Source organism: Ischnura elegans, chromosome 3, assembly GCF_921293095.1.
Source record: "Ischnura elegans chromosome 3, ioIscEleg1.1, whole genome shotgun sequence".
NCBI classification, from domain to species: Eukaryota; Metazoa; Arthropoda; class Insecta; order Odonata; family Coenagrionidae; genus Ischnura; species Ischnura elegans.
The window spans coordinates 102,335,317-102,354,496 of record NC_060248.1 but is presented as its reverse complement, the minus strand read 5'-3'; the positions used below and the strand labels follow the sequence as shown (position 1 = coordinate 102,354,496).

General features: G+C 37.5%; 1 protein-coding gene across 4 annotated transcripts in view; it reads right to left on the bottom strand.

Annotated features, from left to right (window-relative positions):
* The window catches only part of LOC124156259 (E3 ubiquitin-protein ligase HERC2), a 149,075-nt gene that overhangs the window by 66,224 nt on the left and 63,671 nt on the right, over positions 1-19,180 (bottom strand). For 3 of the 4 annotated variants that reach the window (XM_046530682.1, XM_046530685.1, XM_046530684.1), the window contains exons 37-44: positions 17,360-17,550; positions 14,582-14,842; positions 12,915-13,356; positions 9,590-9,777; positions 8,768-8,921; positions 4,574-4,993; positions 2,324-2,844; positions 34-412 (exon numbers count right to left, since the gene is read on the bottom strand). In XM_046530682.1, coding sequence (XP_046386638.1) covers positions 34-412; positions 2,324-2,844; positions 4,574-4,993; positions 8,768-8,921; positions 9,590-9,777; positions 12,915-13,356; positions 14,582-14,842; positions 17,360-17,550 — 2,556 coding nt within the window. The remainder of the gene's footprint in view (positions 1-33; positions 413-2,323; positions 2,845-4,573; positions 4,994-8,767; positions 8,922-9,589; positions 9,778-12,914; positions 13,357-14,581; positions 14,843-17,359; positions 17,551-19,180) is intronic. The other variant, XM_046530683.1, reaches the window with a different exon arrangement.

Genomic DNA, 19,180 nt, shown 5'->3' with positions numbered 1-19,180 from the left:
ACAAGATATTAATCATAGTTTGGTGGCACTTACCTAATGCCTGCATTGCATACTCCACATTTCTCCTAGAGAAGCCCATCTCCATCAATTGGGCAACTATGGGCGACGGTGCAGCAGGTGAAGCTACTCTCCTATGCCCCCTAATAGCCTTAACTATATTTCTAGGCGCCCTTCTTCTTTCTCTCACACCAGATGGTTTTTGATGGGCAGCTTCTCCTTTTGCATTAAGAGGCTCATCTCCAAGATTGGCACCCTTGGAATCTTGATGTGGAGCCCTTGATGTATCTTGTCTTTGTAAACCCATCTGCTCTTGAGTGCCAGAAAGACACATGCTCCTTGCAGCACTGCTTGCCTGATGGGTTGAATCACTTATTTTCGCACCAAGGTATTGTGATATTGCCAATGCTGCTGCCTAAAATAAATGAATCAAATTATAAGTTCAGCATTGTGTTCAATCAAAGATAAACAGTATTTACATGAACCCAAGTTGAGCATGTTTCAAAGATGACAACACACTATTTCAACTCTTTCACATATTCACCTCAGCGTGAGTCATAATAGTTCTTGCAACAGAGTGGCATGATCCACTCGTGTCTCATACAATGGATGTCCTCCCAGTCAGCATGAGACACACCCAGGGGTGGATTTAGGTGGGGAAGTTACAGGGGTCATGACCTCTCAAATATTTTCAAAATTTTTTAATTTTTATTAATTTAACACATTCAGTGCGGAGCACTTCAATTGACTCGGTCCCATCCAAGCAGCCAGTCACCCAAGCATCCAAGGAGCCGGTCGTGCCAGGAGCCCTTTCTCTGCCTCCGTACAGGACTAATATCCAATTTCGAGTCTTCCAATCATGTGTATGGCCTTCAGCAAGCTTCCCTCTTTTGAACCGTGTGCGCCATTTGCAAAAAGCAGTATTTGAATGGAAGTTATGGCACGGAAACCTCCCTCCATTTTTCTCTTTTATTTTGACGGCCCATTTTGATGACTTTAATAAAACTCGGGCACGTATTGAATGTGTTAACAGTTTTGCATCCTTGCAAAGGAGTATAGGGAGTGCACACGCAAATGCATGGCTACAAGTCCCAAACATGAGAGAAGTTTGAGTTGCACGTATTTATCGTAGAGTGCAGCACTCCCTTATGTAAAAACACCTCTCTCCTGGGGGGTACTCCGCTTACCCAAGTCATGACCCCAAATGTGATTCTGAATCCACCCCTGGTCACACTGTCCTCAGAGTTCAACGTGATGGAGTTGCCCTTGGATGGTAACATAAAATGAAAGCTAGGCATGCTGCTACCCCATGTCCCCCCCCCCCCCCCCCAAATTTTTTCCTTAATGGAGACTACCCATGAGCAATAATTAGATTTGCGATGTTTTTAGTTTCACGCTCAACAGCGCGACTTCATTTCAACCTTTCCTGTATTCATTTTTGCAACTCATTGAGATGAATAAAATAACCTAACTTCATGTTGCTCCAGTCGGGATTTTCAAAACAAGTCAAAAGACAACTGCATAAAATCAAGATTAGCAGCCTCTTTGGGGCTGGGGTTATGCTGCTTAAAATCGAAAAACTGCGTAAAATCAAGAAAAGACATAAAATCCAAGTTTCACCATTCCAATTCCCAATGCTTTCTGGCCGGACTTGAGTGTCGCTGCGTAAAAACGAGACTTGATGCAAAATCAAAGTGCGTAAAATCAAAGTTTTACTGTAGTATTAACGAGTGCCGCCAGAGCCTTGATGTTTAAAATAAAAAAGTGGATTTCACAATCAAATTACTACAGATATAAAGCCTTATTAACAATAGCCATTTCAGTAATAACAAACAATGACTTTAACTTTCAGTATAAATAAAATGATATTTATACTCATTTCAATGAATTGTATAGACTTACTATACATACAATTTGACACCAAATTACCAGTATGTACAGAAAACCCGCACACCACCATAGTCCTCCTCCAAGCAGATTTATGGCTAAATTCCTGGTGTAATTTTTTCAATAACTAGTTAATTTTTAATGCCTGTGACTGCTACTAGGGCATGCATAGAAAACATTAGCCACAGGGAGGATGTTTAAGAAATAACAATTAATGGCAAATATAGATACTGCGAAACTTTAGAATTTAGTTTCTTTACTGGTTGATACGTAACAGTACCCTGAGATACCAGCTGGTAATCATCAACTTAAAACTATCTTGACAATTGTCAATATATCCTTTGATATTTGAGTTTTACACCACCATGCACTTATGCTTTGATTAATTAACTATATTAGTAAAACAGATAAACTGCTTGATATTGATATTTAATTGTACCTCCATCTCTTCCCGTGAGAAGATAGGCTTCAACACTGATGGCTGAATTGCTTTGAAAAGCAACTGCCTCAGTAAGACTGTTTCTTCATCTGGGTCCATCTGCTCTTCTTCATCCTCCTCATGCTCTTCAGCTTGCTCCTGACCTTTGGACTGGGCAGCAGATTGCTGAGGAGAAGGAGACCTTGAAGTTGAAGGGGTTGTAGCACTAGAACTTGTGGCAGATGATGAAGAACACGCTGATTGCACCTTTAACGGGTCTTTTAGTGCACCCATCTGGCCTTCTTTCTTCCACGAATCACCAACCAAATTCTGTTTCCCCATTTGGCCTTCCTTGTTCTTCTGTACTTCTGCTGGGGCTGTCGAAGAATTGGATAATCCAATTCCATTTTGTTTAGCAGCAATATTCTGTTGGTACATGATGCGTCTTAATAGCGACTGGTGTGGAAAAAGGGCTCTTCCAGCTTTCATTGCAGCCAAAAGCTGCTGTTGCCATCTCAGGAGTCGCATATTAATACCCGAACCTAAATTAAAGGTTACATTAGTTCATCCAGAAATAATCGAGTTGATATACATGAATAGAATGGAATGTTTTGTGGAAATCAATACCGATTAAGAAATTCCACAAGGAAAGCCATTATATAGCTTATGTTTCAATATAAACTATTTTGATGAGAAAATAATTTGAGCATTTTTCAATGCAAGAAATAAATTTTTTACCATAATAAAAATGAATACAATAAAGATCCTAAATTTTTTCATTTGACATTTCATTAATTGGATGCTATGACAGCTGCCGTAAAATCAATAGCTATATGTTCCCACAATCAATGGATCTTATTCAATATACGGAAGAATCATACACCGATAAACATGCAGCACAAGCCGTAATTGATGAAAGGTTTAAAAGAATAATAAAATACATTGGCTGACAAATAATTGTCATAAGTACATGCTGTTATGCAATTGTGAAATTGAATAAAAAAATAGCAATTCACAATACATATTTTGAAATGCATTTGAACAGTTCACAGTACTGCAAACTCCCGATTATCCAGGCTAATGATGGGGAGAGGTGGCACGAATAATCGGAAAAGACAAATAATCCAAACTTTCACTTTAATTTCTTATAATTTTTATGATTTACATAAATCAAACACCCTAATATTACTTACGCACATAGCTAGTTATTTTAGATTGCTTTCTGGAATCATCAAGAGCTTTCTTTTCCTGGCCAATATCTTTTTAGCAGCGATGACGTGATTGCACTTGTATTCCTACTACTCCGTGTAACACCTGGTTTCCAAAAACCGATGCGACCGCGGCTACCAGATCATGGATTTAGAAAAGTGGTTTGCATGAATGCTTCGAAACCACTGTGTGACGTTGGGAACTACACTGTCAGGCACCACACCATGTAGTTGCACCTCACACAAGTTGCCCGGAATGCAACTGCTTCAGGACACAGATCTGTGATCACTGAGCTTGGTTGCGCACCATAATGCTAGGAGAAAAAGAGCACAGAACTACCCTGATGGTAATTGGGGCACGACTACGCCATTGTGCAGCAGCGGTTATAGGAAACCAGGACTTATGGCAAATTGTCCATGCAGGCGAGTGCCTGGCTATGCGTAATATTATCTCTACTTAAACTTTCCCTGGTGCTTACACTTCTACTATTGCCTCCCTCTCCAGTTCGACCTTGACTAGTCACGGTGTAAACATGCCAGAGTGCAACGAAATCTACGGTTCCTTTGGGCCGTATTCAACTGCGAGGCCACCACAATAATTGCGCATTTGCGATATGAAATATACAATTAAAGATTATAGATAACATTTCTCTTAGTTTACAATTGGTTAACCATTGAAGAATATTCTAAATTTAATCAAGATTTTTTATCCACTGCTGATCATTGTCTGAAATGGTAAGCAGATATCCAAGTGAACTTGAAACATTCCTAGTCAGCAATAAAATAAAATAGTAATTCCACTTATGAAAGAGGATTCCAAGGGAAATAATAAGCCCGGTGTAGTCTAGCAATAAGATGGAAATATCCTGGTACTTTTACTTCCTTTTTATTTATTTATAAAGATCGCAGAAAATGTCGATGGAGCATGAACTCATGCACGGATAAACTGAAAATTGGGAGTCAACTGTATTATGAAATTGAGAAAATTCCAAGCATAACTGCCATGTTTGAATGGTTTTTATCACTGGATAGGTTAAATAGAGCTTAGAAAACAAATACTTACTCTTTGCCAGTGCATTGTCCTCAACACTGAGATCTGATGCATACCACTTATGCCCTTTGCCTTGCCTTCTATATGGGACAGACGAAACAGTGAGTGCCAGAAAAGAAGCCCAAGAGTCAGGCATCCAGTCAGATGATGGCAAAGCTTCAAGCCGGAAGCGTCCATCAGGAGTCCTGAGGATGGGGGGGAGATGTGGAAAGGAACCATCAGAAGTAGGATGACCGCGATGGTTGACAGAAGTAGCTACAGTGCCACTGGTACTGGATCGGTGGTCATGGGAAGGACTGTGTTTCCCAAGTTCAAATGGATACGGAAGTGAAGAGGGAAGAGAAATTCTTCGAATAATTGCACTTCCATTTCTATCTTCATGGTGCAACTGTACACACAACTTGCCACGGCGACTGATTCGACAAACTGTTCCTAAAAACAAGAAATTGAAAAAGATATTGTTTCAAGATGTGTTTTATGAAAATACATAACAGAAAAAGACATAACCATTATAAACAGTCAAAAAGTCTTCATCTACATATCTAAAACTCTATTAGACATGTAGAGTAGTTAGAGAGTGTTAACCTATCGAATCCCATGAGTAGATTTTCAATCAAATTAGTAGTATATTTTCAAGCAGTTATCATAGATACCAAAATTTCAAAGAATAATTCATGGTGCCTAAAACTTAAACACGGTGGTTGACAGGGATTGGTCCTCATGAGCTCCTTAAAAACCCTAAACCCCCTTACAAGAATTGAAGCCTTGTATTCCAAAGAGCAGGTCTATTCAGAAAAGTTTAAAGACAAACCACATTTTATAGTGTATGTTAAAAATCACCACCTTCCCATCAATAAATATATATATATGCTACTATATGTAATATCCATGCAAAAAACATTTAAGCAACAGCTCTAGTAGCCCCAAATACAAACAATAAAAAAAACTCATCCAAAATCCCAGCCAAGTGGACTTCAAATATAAACTTAAACACGGTAAGAAATAAAAAAGTAAGAAATTAGGTATCTCTAATACATTCATTATCCTAATGTAAATTAATGTATTAAATATTGTCCTGATGTATCTTTAATTGTCATTTGCGTACATACAGAAAAAATGTATAGGCAAGGTAGCGTAAGAATCCTTAAGGATTTGAAATAGGGCTTGCAGCTGCTTCGCCTAGGAATGTTTTTTATTATTCTAATGGCCCATTTCTGGAGCCTAAAAAGACGAGTAGAATGGTGGGAATGGCCCCATACTGCAATCCCATACATCAATCGACTATGGATATATGCATAATAGACTGAGAGTGCAGTAGCAGTATCAACCAGAGGGACAATTCTTCTAAGTAGGTAACAGCCACTGGACACCTTTGTAGACAGTTTATCAACATGAAATTCCCAAGATAGTGACTCATGAATATATAAACCTAAAAATTTAGTCACAGAAGAGGAAATAAGGGAGGATCCATTTAACCTTAGGAGAGGAGAAGAAGTGATCTTTCTTTGATAGGTATGAAATTGAATGAAAGTTGATTTATCATTATTTATAAATACCCTATTATCATTGCACCAGTCACTCATAGAATTTATGTTTCTTTGGACTACCGTAGAGTCTAAGTGCTTATTAGAGGTAAGGTGGGTTGTGTCATCAGCATATATGTACACTGAACCACAGTCGAAGTACTTTGGAAGGTCATTTATGTAGATGAGAAAAAGGAGGGGGCCCAAAATAGATCCTTGGGGAACACCTCTGAAAATTGCTAAGGGAGTAGAAGTTATATTAGTATATGACTCAGTAGAGTAAATCTGTACCACTTGTGATCTTTCACTTAAAAAGGATTTTAACCACTGATTGGCAATTCCAGAGACTCCATACATCTTAAGTTTCCTCAGCAGTATTTCATGATCAACAGAATCAAATGCTTTCCTTAAGTCAAAGAACACCCCTGTTATATGATTCTGCTTATCAAGTTCTAAGATGATATCATACAGGAGTTTATATATTGCTGTTTCAGTAGATCTATTTTTTATAAAACCAAACTGGGAATCCGTTAGAATCTTAAATTTATTAAAGAAAGAGAGTAATCTATTGTACATCACTTGTTCAAACAAAGCAGTACAGTACAAAATAAGCAGTTTTACAGTCTCAAAACCAATGCTGATATCCACAACTATAACACAAGGGGTTGTAGTGATTTAAGAGTTACTGTACATAAATCAACCATGTTCAGCAAAAACCCCATATATGCTGGGTCAAAATATTTCAAATGTTTACCTCTAAAGATTAAACAGCTAGATTCATTCTCCAAATTCAAAGGTCAACTTTATCAGTATTTATGTGACAATCCCTGTTATTCAGTGGATGAATTTATGTCTTTATAACCTGTCTTTTGAAAATGTTACTTTTATGTTTATGTCTGTACCTATCCTTCTCGCCTTAAATATTATTTTTTAATGCCTCATGTATGTACTATTCTTGTGACTTGTTCCATACGTGGCTTAGACACGTCTCTGGGAACCAATAAAAATATTATTATTATAATTATTATTACTGTGTTCTATTGCCATCGTTTGTTTGTGTTTTTATCCTTTATGTAATGTAACTTGACGAAACTATGCAATTGTATTGCCTTCAGCGAATAAATTATTATTATTATTATTATTATGTACCCCAATCCATTATACCAAATTGTAATGCATCTTCAGGTTATCATTCAATTATTAAATTACACATAATGATGGAAGTTACTTTTCAATTCAAATGGGGACTGAACCCTCATAAAAGAAAAAAAATGTTCAAACTCCAGCAAGATTAATTATTAAGGTCATTTCTAGATCAAAATCGTTGCAAATAAATTGAAACCCTTAAAAATATATATCAAACAAAATATAACAAATAAAACACGAAAAGCAAGAGAATTAGTTTTAAATTGGTAATACAGTATATTTCCAGCCTCGGTTATGAAGCTTTTCACTATCATGATGACCTCCGTTGTGAAACGTATTTTTCCAGTCCAATGAGATAAAATACCTCACTTATACGACTTGTCAGAGAACTGCTCTACTAGAAGATAGCGGTGTGCACGCCGATTTTTATTTTTTAACAGAACGAGAGTTAGTGTGAATACCCTCGAAGAATAATTCGCGTCGTCAGTCGTCACGTAATCATTAAAGTCAAATTCAAAACGTGAAAGATAAGGTAGTTCCTTTCAACTCAGGTATGCCTTATAACCATTATACTGAAGTAAAATTGTGTCTGCTGTTGTTATCATAAATGGGAAAGTAAATAATTCCATTAGGACAAATCACGCAGCTTGTGAGTCGAAGTTCCTGCTGCTGCATTTGCGGAAGAATGCCGACAGAGAAGCTATACCCGGTAGATTCAATCTACTAATGCTAAAATTTCATGGGAAAATTCTTTTTTAGAGCAAACATTTTAGAGAAGGGAGATTTTTCCGGGCTCTTAATCTAATTTTGCTTATTCATCACTGACGGCAGTTGTGTCGTTATTTCAATTGCTTGGGGGGATCCTCCCAAACTTATGCCACTGCCGGGTGCCCTGTGCTCCGTATTATCTATGGCATGGTATTTAGAGGGAAGTAACCGACAGCTGGGGTCATTTTCGCCATGAGGTAAGGGAGGAGGATAGAAATCTTGTGTTGAAATAAGCCAGGTTGTAACGATAGGCTTACCAGGGCTTAACGTCCCATCTGCTGGACACAGTGTTGCACTGTAAGTTCCCACCACACTACTCTCAAGCAGGGATACAACCATCTCTGAACAGTGTATCACCATTCTGAAATTTCTCCAGTATGATAGCCCTGCAGCTTAGTGTCAGAAATGCTTGCAATTCGACCAAGATGTTCAACCATGGGTAATGTTGTTCAGGAATGCAAAGTCATGTTTCTCTTAAAGTATCACATCATCTGTGATGTTGCTTGTGAGTAAAACAGATTTTTAGGCTTCAATTTCTTGCCTCCAAATGAGTAATTAAATCCTGGAAACAAACTAGCCCCTATTGAAAAGGATTTCGTGCTAAATACCAAAACACCTCACATATGAAACTTCCTCACTTATGAAACTTTCTTTGGTTCTCTGCTGAAAGTTTCATAAGCGAGGTTCTACTATATTTTTAATCTAATTCGTTATTTAGCTATGAAAAATACATAAATTAAAGAGAAATACCCAATTTTGAAGATTTTACCTTCATCCATTTGGTCAACAATGACGACTCCTCCAATTCTAGGACGTGTATCAATTCCACCAACAATTGACAATGTTGCTATCACAGATGCTTGAATTCCAAGCCACATATCAGCTGACTCATGACTAGCATGCCTTTTGCCACATTTTTCCAACTATAAAAAAACAAAACAAAAGGATAACCTGTTATTTTGATAAAACTAATACCTGGAGATGAAATGAGGATGGGATTCATAATAGTCAATGTTACCCAATAAAAACATTCATTATCAAATATGCTGGACAATTAATGAAACTATGGAAATGAAATAATACGAAAAGCTGAAATAAATATATCTTAATCAAAGACACTTTGACAGGGGATTTAACTCTGAAAAACCCAATATTGCAATTTTTACTATCAATTCAATAAAAATGAATGTGAATTATTTAAACTATTAAGCTGTTTTTATTGTCAGCCAATTTTTCATTCCTAGTACACAATTGGGAAGGAAGACACAGAGATCAACATTATTTGTGCAACACCACTGGTGCAAGGTTGAGACCACATAATTAGACGGTCTTTGCAGTCAACAGAACTGAGAAGTACATTTACTTAAAATTGCATTTGATAATGAAAGTACTTTGAATGTATTTCCAAGTATGTGCTGTAAAGCTTGCCGAAATGGAGGAAAAATCAAAAATAGAACAACCAACACTAGCATAATATTCATATGCAATGCAAATAAATTTTATTAAAAAAATAGATATTTTACAGTAAGAGATCAATGGAACGATAATGAACAAACCATTAAATTAAAATAGAATAAGATGTGTTAATTACCTGCATGTTCGAGAGCAGCAATGGAGCTAAAGCCAACTTTGATGATAGGAGTTGATTAATTGGATGACGCCAATGAGGATAATGTGTATGTAGCCATCTGATAAGTGAAACCAGCTCCTCACATACAGTACTAGAATAAGAGGCAGTGAGAGGGACTCTACACTCCCTGATATCCTCAGCATTAGGAACTATAGTTAGCAAAAAAAATCACTAATTAGTCACAGATAAACATGCTAAAAGATCATGAACACTTAAAAATTCCATAAAATTTGTTCCTTCAGAAAAGATTTTTTATGGTTGGAAGGAAATTACTTAACTTTTCTACAAAAACACACACTTTATTGCCGACTAGTTTCGGTTACACTGTACCATTTTCAAGACTAGTCGCATGAACAGTGTCGCATAAATGGTACAGTGTAACCGAAACTAGTCGGCAATAAAGTGTGTTTTTGTAGAAAAGCTAAGTAATTTCCTTCCAACCATAAAATGGAATTCTACAAAGTAAAGGCCTCAACAATTCAGTGCAAAGATTTTTTATTCTACACTGAATTCCATGTGACAGTAGTGATGCAGTATGATTTCTGAAGAAATATATTCCATAGAAATTATTTCTTAAGACAAGATTTTTTTAATCCTACACTGAAACTGATTAATCAAATAAGCATAGTTTCAATATGATTTTAAGCTTATCAAAAAAGGGAGAAAAACCTAAATGCTAGACAAAGAAGTAGAAATCTTCCTTAAACATTTTCAATCGTTCTGTTCTCATTTAATTCATTTCTATTCTTTATCCAGCAGAAACTTATTCCCAGAAGAACGAACCACCATCTATTATTCAAATTTCCTTTCCTTATGGAACAGCAATAATATCTCTCACTTAAAGGATACAACAAACTTAAAAGATCACAAGATCTCATCAAATAGATCAAATCAAAGAGTTCACATGGTGCATTGATACATAGTAGTAAATAAATTCTTCATTAAATTCCAGATTTAAATAATTAAAACTTAAAACCAGTTTATATTTTTAAAGGTCAATTATTAAGTGAATACCTAGTAATGACCTGAAATTACATAATAACTTCATCACGATTGAAACCAGTCAATCCAATTGTATGCCTTATTTCCCATGGTAAATGTCCCCTTGAACAAAATTCTTGGCCTTTAATATGCAATGATAAATAGTATAATGAAAGGATAACATGTAATTTTAACAAAGATAATATTCTTCTAAATACAGTGGAAGCCCTGTTTTGCGAGTAGGGCTTTTTACGAGAATCCTGTTTTTGCGAGTGATAGTCTTTGTACCGCTAAATGGCCTATGTTTTACATGTAAAAAAATTTGGATATTGCGAGGTCAAAAAGTTTCTTCCACTGGTTACGCTCGGTTTTACGACAGATATTTCTCGATATCCACCGCTGAGTAAGCAATAACTATTATGCTTTGTATTATCTGTTTATAATACAGAAAATACAAGATGTTTGCCAGATTTACAACACCTAACGCCGGTTACGTCCAAGCATTTATGTGATTTACGGCCTTGAGTACCCTCTGCCCGCTAATGTTTGAATATATTTGTCATTGTATAAAATGAAACAAAGCCTTATGCTGCTCTAATAATTAAAATTCATCCCTTTCACCATGTTTTTGTTTTCTTTGGTGATTTATAATTTCACAGGTAATTATCGTTATTCATATCGTGCGGGCCCTGGAGATGGCAGTACTTTATACATAGCATGAAAAATATCATGGTGCCCAGGGTGCCATCACAGTTTGGCACTGCGTTGACGCTGTGGCTAGCGAGCCAATCAGAGCCCGTCTTTGACAATTGATATTGTCATGTCACCGGCTCCCTGCGTCATTGCAGAAAAATCTGGCCATGTGTCTGCATGAAGGCGGCAATACACCGGCGATTTAGAATTGGTAATTTTTTATGGGAAATTTAGGTGTACCAACATGCTGGAGTGGCACTAATGGGAGTGATGAATGCTATTCAATTCCATTATTCACTATTATTTTGAAGTTTTAAGCATAGATATTTCCCATCTTTCCAAAACATAAGCCAAATGTTAACCATAAATTAGGTTACAATCACTGAGGTGCATGGATTAGCATAACACACACCCGTCAATGGTATCACACGCTAAATACAATGTGATAGCTCCTTGCTCGTTACTATGGTCGTTTAAATTCCAATTATATTTTATAATTTTGCCCTCATGATGTAAGAGGCTGAAGCTATTTAGATAACATGCCTGGGACAATCTGTTTGAACAACAGTTATCATACATAAATGTTCCTGATAACTTTTCACATAATTCATGTTCACTGAGTGTATTTCATTTAATATTTTTCATATACTCCGAGGTAGGAAATAAAACTTGAAGGTCATAATAATGCATACGCACGGGCCATCACTACACACATGATTAGTGACTTTATGGTTGTCATATTAACTTCAAAAGCTATTAATAGTTAAGAAGAATATTTTAAGAAATGATTTTGCGTGAAAATGCACAAAAAAACTATGTATTGTGCGTTTGGCTCGAAATCATAAGATGATATGCACCCAGGCTGTTTTTTATGAGCCGACACTTTTCGCCTTTCATTTGTTCTCACAACGCAGAGCTGTGAAGTGGCAAAATTTGTTGGCAGGGCAGGAGCTCTCGTGGCGTCAACGCAACGTAGAGCTGTGAAGGCACCCCTAATCTAATGAAGTATTTACTAGTGTAAATAAATACCAACCAAATGCCGTTATTCAGTGAACTTTTTGGCCAATTTTCCCAACTGACGGATTTACTGGTTAACATTCGAAAACTGGACAAAACTGATTTAATCGTCTTAATGTATTCCCAAAATTATCCAAAAACTTCCACAGCATACCAAATATATTGATTCCGACTAGTTGCGCTGTTTTAACAGATTTATTCGGCGATCAAAAAATATAAGAACAGGAATAAAATCTCCAAAACTGGAGGAATTAATATTTTATATGATTGAAAATCCCCAGTTTCTTCCTTATACATGTTGATACTCAACCAGAATGTGCCTGATAATGACTCTTTACCTGTTTAACTTCGTTAAATACCACAGAAACAAAAGAAAAACTGTTAATACGAACGATTATGGGACTTCAGTAGGTTAATTCAACACCTTCGGATGCAACGAGTGTTCGTTTTTACGAGTGATATCCGAGGTATTATGAGTACTCATAAAACCGGGCTTCTACTGTAGTTGGTCCAAGAATAGATAACCAGTATGATATCATGCTGAGAAGAATCTTATTTCTAGATTAAACTAAGAAATATTAGCATTCAGTCATACCTCTGCTTGTGCAAAGGAGGGTGGGGTCAGAAGGACACAGCAAAAGCCTACGTCCAAGAATTTGGATCAAAGACCGGAGAAGACCCATTTTGGTGATTGTTTTCACTGTGGAAGGCACTTTCTGCTTAGGCTTCCATACTTCACTTTCCATTTCAATTATTTTATCACAGCTTGTACGTAAATCCTCGTGAGAATCATGCACTTCATCCTTGTAGGTTTTCTCCTTGGTGCTCTCATCTGCATTATCTTCCAATGGATCTTCTATCACTTTCCCACTAGAGTTTAAGTTGTGTTTCTCTTGCTTCACATAATTCTGCATTTCCAGGACAGTGACTTGGCTTTCATGTTCTTCATCTTCATTTAATTCACTGCCTTCATACTTGTCTCCATCCTCATCTTGCCATGCAGGCAAGATAGCACGTAGTAGCCGAAGGCAGAGAATCTGGAAAGCAAGTAAAATACATTTCAACGTACTAGACATAAAACATGCAAAAATTCCTCAAAAAGGATTAGGAATGATAACAGTACCAGGATACCTTGAAATATCTCCATATTTTTTGGCACACATTAACAAATAGTAGGGTGCCAGGGTTAATGGACTAGGCATTTTTAATATTTAAATAGAGATGGGTCGGTTCCAGTATCCGTTTCTCGGCACTGCCGGTTCTTGGCCTATGGAACTGGTATTGAGAATCGATCGCATAAAGTTGGTACTTTGGAAGCAGCTCGGAACGGTGGCGAGGATTTGAATTTGGTGTCCTAAGCCGAAATGGTCTGCAGCGTACTCAAGGCCAAAAAGTGAAAAAATGTACACATTATTTTCCAATCGCATGGCATCTATGTTTTTCCTCTGTTTAGAGTTGCTCACTAACACGCAAATTTAAGGGTACGTCAGTTTGTCGCTCTCGGCAACACTGTAACATTTCCGAAGCTGCAGGTGCTTAGGCTGCTTTCAAACGAACTGACTTTTCGAAAATGCCTGCCACCGTCCACGGCATAGCGCTGTTCTTTCAACTTACCATAGGTCTCTATGGATGTCTTAAAATGAGTCAGATTGTGCTGTTAACGGCACCCATTTCAATCTGGCCCGGCGATGTGCCGTCTGTGGTATGAAATACATGCAATGCTAAATTGAGGCCGCTTTTCAGACAAGATGACTCTCTGCAATGCCGTGTGCTGTGCCGTGAATAGTGACTGGTGGAAAGTCATTTTGTGTGCAGCGATGCCTGCACGGCGGACGTTTCTACTGCACAGGCTAAGCTGCGGCCGCTCAGTTAATTCATGGTGTATCTGTTGGCTTCATATTGGTTGATCATGCATTCTTTAAAACTTTTTAACATTCATTTAAACTTTTTTACTGGGAAAATACAATTATGGAGACGATCTTAAGTTTTTTTTTACAGAGCTTTCCTGCATTCTTATTTACATCTTTAGTGAAATTATTTTCATTCACTTTTTGTGATTGTCCTTTTAAATTTGCCAGTGATTCAGATAATAAGAGTTCATCCTTGGAACCGGGTATTGAGAACTGAGAACCAATGGGGGAGAACCAGACCAGTGCCGAGAACCGAAAAAAAATTTAAGAACTGACTCATCCTTATATTTAAATTATAATCTATACTTAGTACCTCAAATTTCTACTAATTATTATAAGGAAACTGTAATACCTGCTTGGGAAGTGGGATCTCTGGTCCAGGCAATGCATTATTAAGAGCACTTTCACAGTCATAGCCACTCAGGGATCTTCTTGGCATAGAAAGCAATAGCTGAAGCCATGGCGTGGTGGCAAGAGCACAGCACATCATTTTAGAGGTTGCAAGAGCTCTGATAAGACCAAGGGTAGCCCACTCTTGCCCTCCCACCATTGCGCCAACCATGCCATCACCAATTTGGCCTCGACTCAAACCAGATTGTTTTTCACCACAAGCCTGAAAAAGTAAGGGAAGGATATGAGAAGTTATACTTGCACAACTAATAATCAGAGAGTCCTAAAATGACTTTTTCAGTTTGATTAAACAAATTAACAAAAGGAAATAAAACTAAGGAACCCCAAGTGCTATTTATAGTTTAAAGAATTTAGCTATTAAATATACACTTATTTACTATCAACGAATTTCCTTCAAAAAATGCTCCTTACTTGATTAATGTATACTGCTAGCTTAGAATTATTTTAATGGAATGGTTTTCCTGAAGTCAATTAGTTACTTTAAAAAAATAATTTCCTCCTAAAATTATCTCTGTAATACGGTCTTTTGGCATTTTTTTTTAAACTGTCAGAAATTTTGGACCAAGATTTAAAACCTAAAGGGTCATTGTTTGTGTCATTAAGTTGGAATAGCCCATATTTAAAGCCATAGTCATAAAATTTCTCTGATGATGGGAAAAACTCAAATTTGAAATAAAACCCTGAGACAATGAAATCTTCCAAAAATATTTAGGATCCAGTAGTATTCAATAGAATTAAATGAACACATTTTCTCATTACCTATCAACTAAGGTCGAAATGAGAACTTAGGAATTCTAGGTAGGCAGATTGGTTCAGACACTCTCAAGTTTCAATATTTATTCAAAATAATGTGGTGAATGCATGTTGATGACTGACTTCGGCTCACACTCATGAACAACCTGCATGCTATCAATAATTAATAAAAGCAAGATCCAACAAATTATGCTCAGCTGGTTATACAGTAGACTCTCGTTATTATGAAGTTCACAGGACCAAAAAACTGGAGGTTTGTAATAACGAAGTTCGTATGAACGTTTCTTTTAGGAATCGTAGAAAAAAAAACAGTGCATAATATATGGGATTAAATTATGCGCAAATATATAAAAACAAGAAAAAATGTTTCATTTTCTCAATAGAAGAAAGCGGCATGCCACAATCGAGGGTTGATACCTTTCCGAATACAGTAAGTCCTCGATATACGAACTAGATGTGTTCCCAGACCTCGTTCGTAAGTTGATATACCTAGAGTCCGGCCGCAGAGAGTTGTCCGATGACAGGCAGAAGGGTCTAGTTCGGGGTAGGGTGCAAGGGTGCCAAGTAAGAAAGTGAAATGCCTACATCACCAGTAAACAAAAGGGTTCCGTGAAGAAAGGAGCCGGAAGGGACAATGAGTGTGAAGGACCCAAAGGAAGAATCCATTATGTTGGAGATTCGAAGAAAGGGCTTGTTTTGGTGGTTCATGCTTTTTTCGGTGCTTCATATGCATGTGAAAACGTTGTATGACTAGGCGAGGGTGTGAGGTGCATTTTGAGGTCAATGATTGTCAGCATACTGTGCTGGCAAAGGGTTCTCCGCTCCTTCTTTTGAGCTGTCATTGGACAACTCTCGCCGGCCGGTCTGAATGCAAGGCATCAAGGAGTATGGTTATCCTGCAGAATGCAACACTGCATCACAAATTTGCGCTAACTCATGATTGTGACGAACTAATAAACCTGGGCGTACGATGCAGCCGGAGCCGAAAAAAATCACTCTCTGCGGTAAGGAGGAATGGGTGAAGCGCTGAACAGTTCCTAACTTCACTTCTGATTCAATGATACTTTGTTCATATTATGTCCAAATTTCAAGTTCCTTCATGCCACACCGCATTGCATTGGCCAAACAAAAGGCGCCAAATTCGACAATTGAAATTTTTGAATGCTCATATCTCCGGAAGTTCATATATTGAATGTGCATAGAAAGAGAACAAACAGTACGTCCAATTTATGAGCAGTTGTGAGTGGGTAACCATGATTCCACAGGAATGAAGCTTATTATATGATAATGCGTGTATATTGGAGAAAGAACCATAATTGACGCTCTTGGGCACATTACACACGGAGAACTTAAACGTGGTGCAATTATTAAAACTTAGTGTAGTGAATATCCACCTAAAGGCTATGGCTTGTGCGTGGAACTCCATGATAAAGTTCACTAATTTTCACAATCTCAATCTCAATTCGAGGTGTATATCCACCAAAATGCCATTGCTTACTCATAATGAAGTTCATTTTGTAACTGCCAGGACTGGGAGTGAGGTTTGTAATTTCGTAACAATGTTTCTTTAACTATAGATTGGATAGGCCTTTTCATCGAGACCAACAATTTGCTTCGTAATAACAAGAACTTCGTAATAATGTTGTTCGTATTAACGAGAGTCTACTGTATGTATTTAAGAAATCTTCACCTCCTTTCAACTAACCTAATTCCCCACAATTGTTATTCTATAGAATGACTAATGGGGGAGTTTATAATACCATTATCACTAATTGATAGTCGTATCAAATATATATTACTAAGATAATGGACTCATTAGAAAAATTCAAAAGAATGTTCATAGCAACAGACACAGGTTGTGTTTTGCCTGGTAATTGTCATTTCATAATTTAACCTCAAGGAGTGTTAAATCAACATCATATTTCCATAAATCTAAAAATTATAAAAACACAGGAGTAAGACTCACAGCTTTGATATGATCTCTCAGCAAAGAGGAGAGCGTCATAGTAGCAGACTTTTGCATCTGATTTGCCCGCAGACCAGCACAAAGAGCCACAGAGCGAAGGAATCGAATTGACGCTTCCCTTAAAAGGCGAGCAGGATGACCTGGATGCATGCTGGACTGGGCACCTGTGAATTTAGCCATAAAGGGAGCACCTGACAGGATATTAGTACAAAATATACCTGATATACAATGCATCAGACACTATAATATGCCATTAAATATTTCAAGAGTTTCAGACCAAATTTGAAAGAAAATGAAAACCACCAAACTTTTATTCTACACATCATGATGGCCAAGAATATATTATCGCTTTCAACTATTTCTAATACCACAAAAGCAAAAGAATGCTAAAATTTGAGGCCATATAATTATACATAAAGTTTAATAATCAATACTCTCTGGGCTCAACAAAATCATCTGTCATTGATTTAACTAATTGGTTTAATAACCTTTTTAACTAATTAAAATTTAACTGATGTGGCTAATTTTCCTACTATATTGTTCACATTTTTCAATTGAGGGGATCCACCAGAGTCTGTAGGTCTTTTGCTGGTTGGCTATTAAATGCCTGAACATCTGCACACTCCACTGGTTTAAATCCATAAAATTCAATACTTATTTTGAGCTCATCATCATGTTTATACTGGCTGTAGAACATGATCACTTTTACATTCCATATCAATGTAAATCTAGTTCCATGAAATAGAAACAATTAGTAAATGGAAAAAAATTAAGAAAGACCATCAGGGTGTCCACTGAGAAGCAATTTCCAATTTTCAAATTTCCATTGATTTCCTGAGATTGCTTTGTTTTCCAGGGTGCTACCCTAGGGTGTCCCAAAAAAACCGAAAGTTTGAAAGTTGAGGGGGCATTTCCATTTTCCTATGCGAATGCATGAAAAAACATCCCATAAAAATTTTCAGCTCAATCGGACAATATTTGACCCTGCCGAAACGCATTCAAAGTTTGAATTTTTGAGTTTTCCAAATTTCATGCAATTTTGCCTACCCTGCAGGAGGTTCGAGTGTTAAAAAACAACCAATTTGAAGTTCAAACCATCTCCTCTAGCTCTATAGTCGTTGGCAGCGACACTTGAGTCAAAATGAGCTTCATAGCCACAACTCGGTGTGTTTATAAGTCCCGCTCGCCGTTGCGGCCGCCAGGCGCCAGCCGAGTGCCTATTGCCCCGCCGTGTCGCGCTGAGATTCGAGTTTTGCGCTTTCAGAACATCGCTCTGTTTATGTTAAAAGCATCCCGGCTTAGTCTATCAGTCACTCGTGGAGTTTAGTGTTGTGCACTAACTGATAACGTGAGGTATTGTCGTGTGTTTCGAGGTCGAGGCTGTTTCGGCGGTGGCCAGAATGAGCGTGAAGTCGAAGGGTACGCCTGTTATGCGAAGTGCGACAAGTGCTTGGTTGGTGGGTTATGAGTCCAAACATTTTCCCGGCAATGGTAAACTCCCAACGCTGCGTGAAGTTCTCAAAGTTTTCTTTTACAACCTGCACTGTTCTCCAGGATCGATGTCAGCGGCAGATGCAGCAAGGATTGCAATCAAAGAGTTACTTGTTGTGTGGGGAAAGTCTAATATTCCTACGCAGGAGGTTCGAGCAGCCAAAGAAGCTCCTGACAGCTTACGAGAACTACCGTGCCCTTGGGAAAGATAAAAATAAAACTAGTGAGAAGCCAGTGTCCACAAGAGAGGAATTCAGCAAAGTGCTCGACCGTCTGTTTGACATCGGCTGCAAAGACGCCCTTTCAAACATTACTGTGGAGGAGGACAAG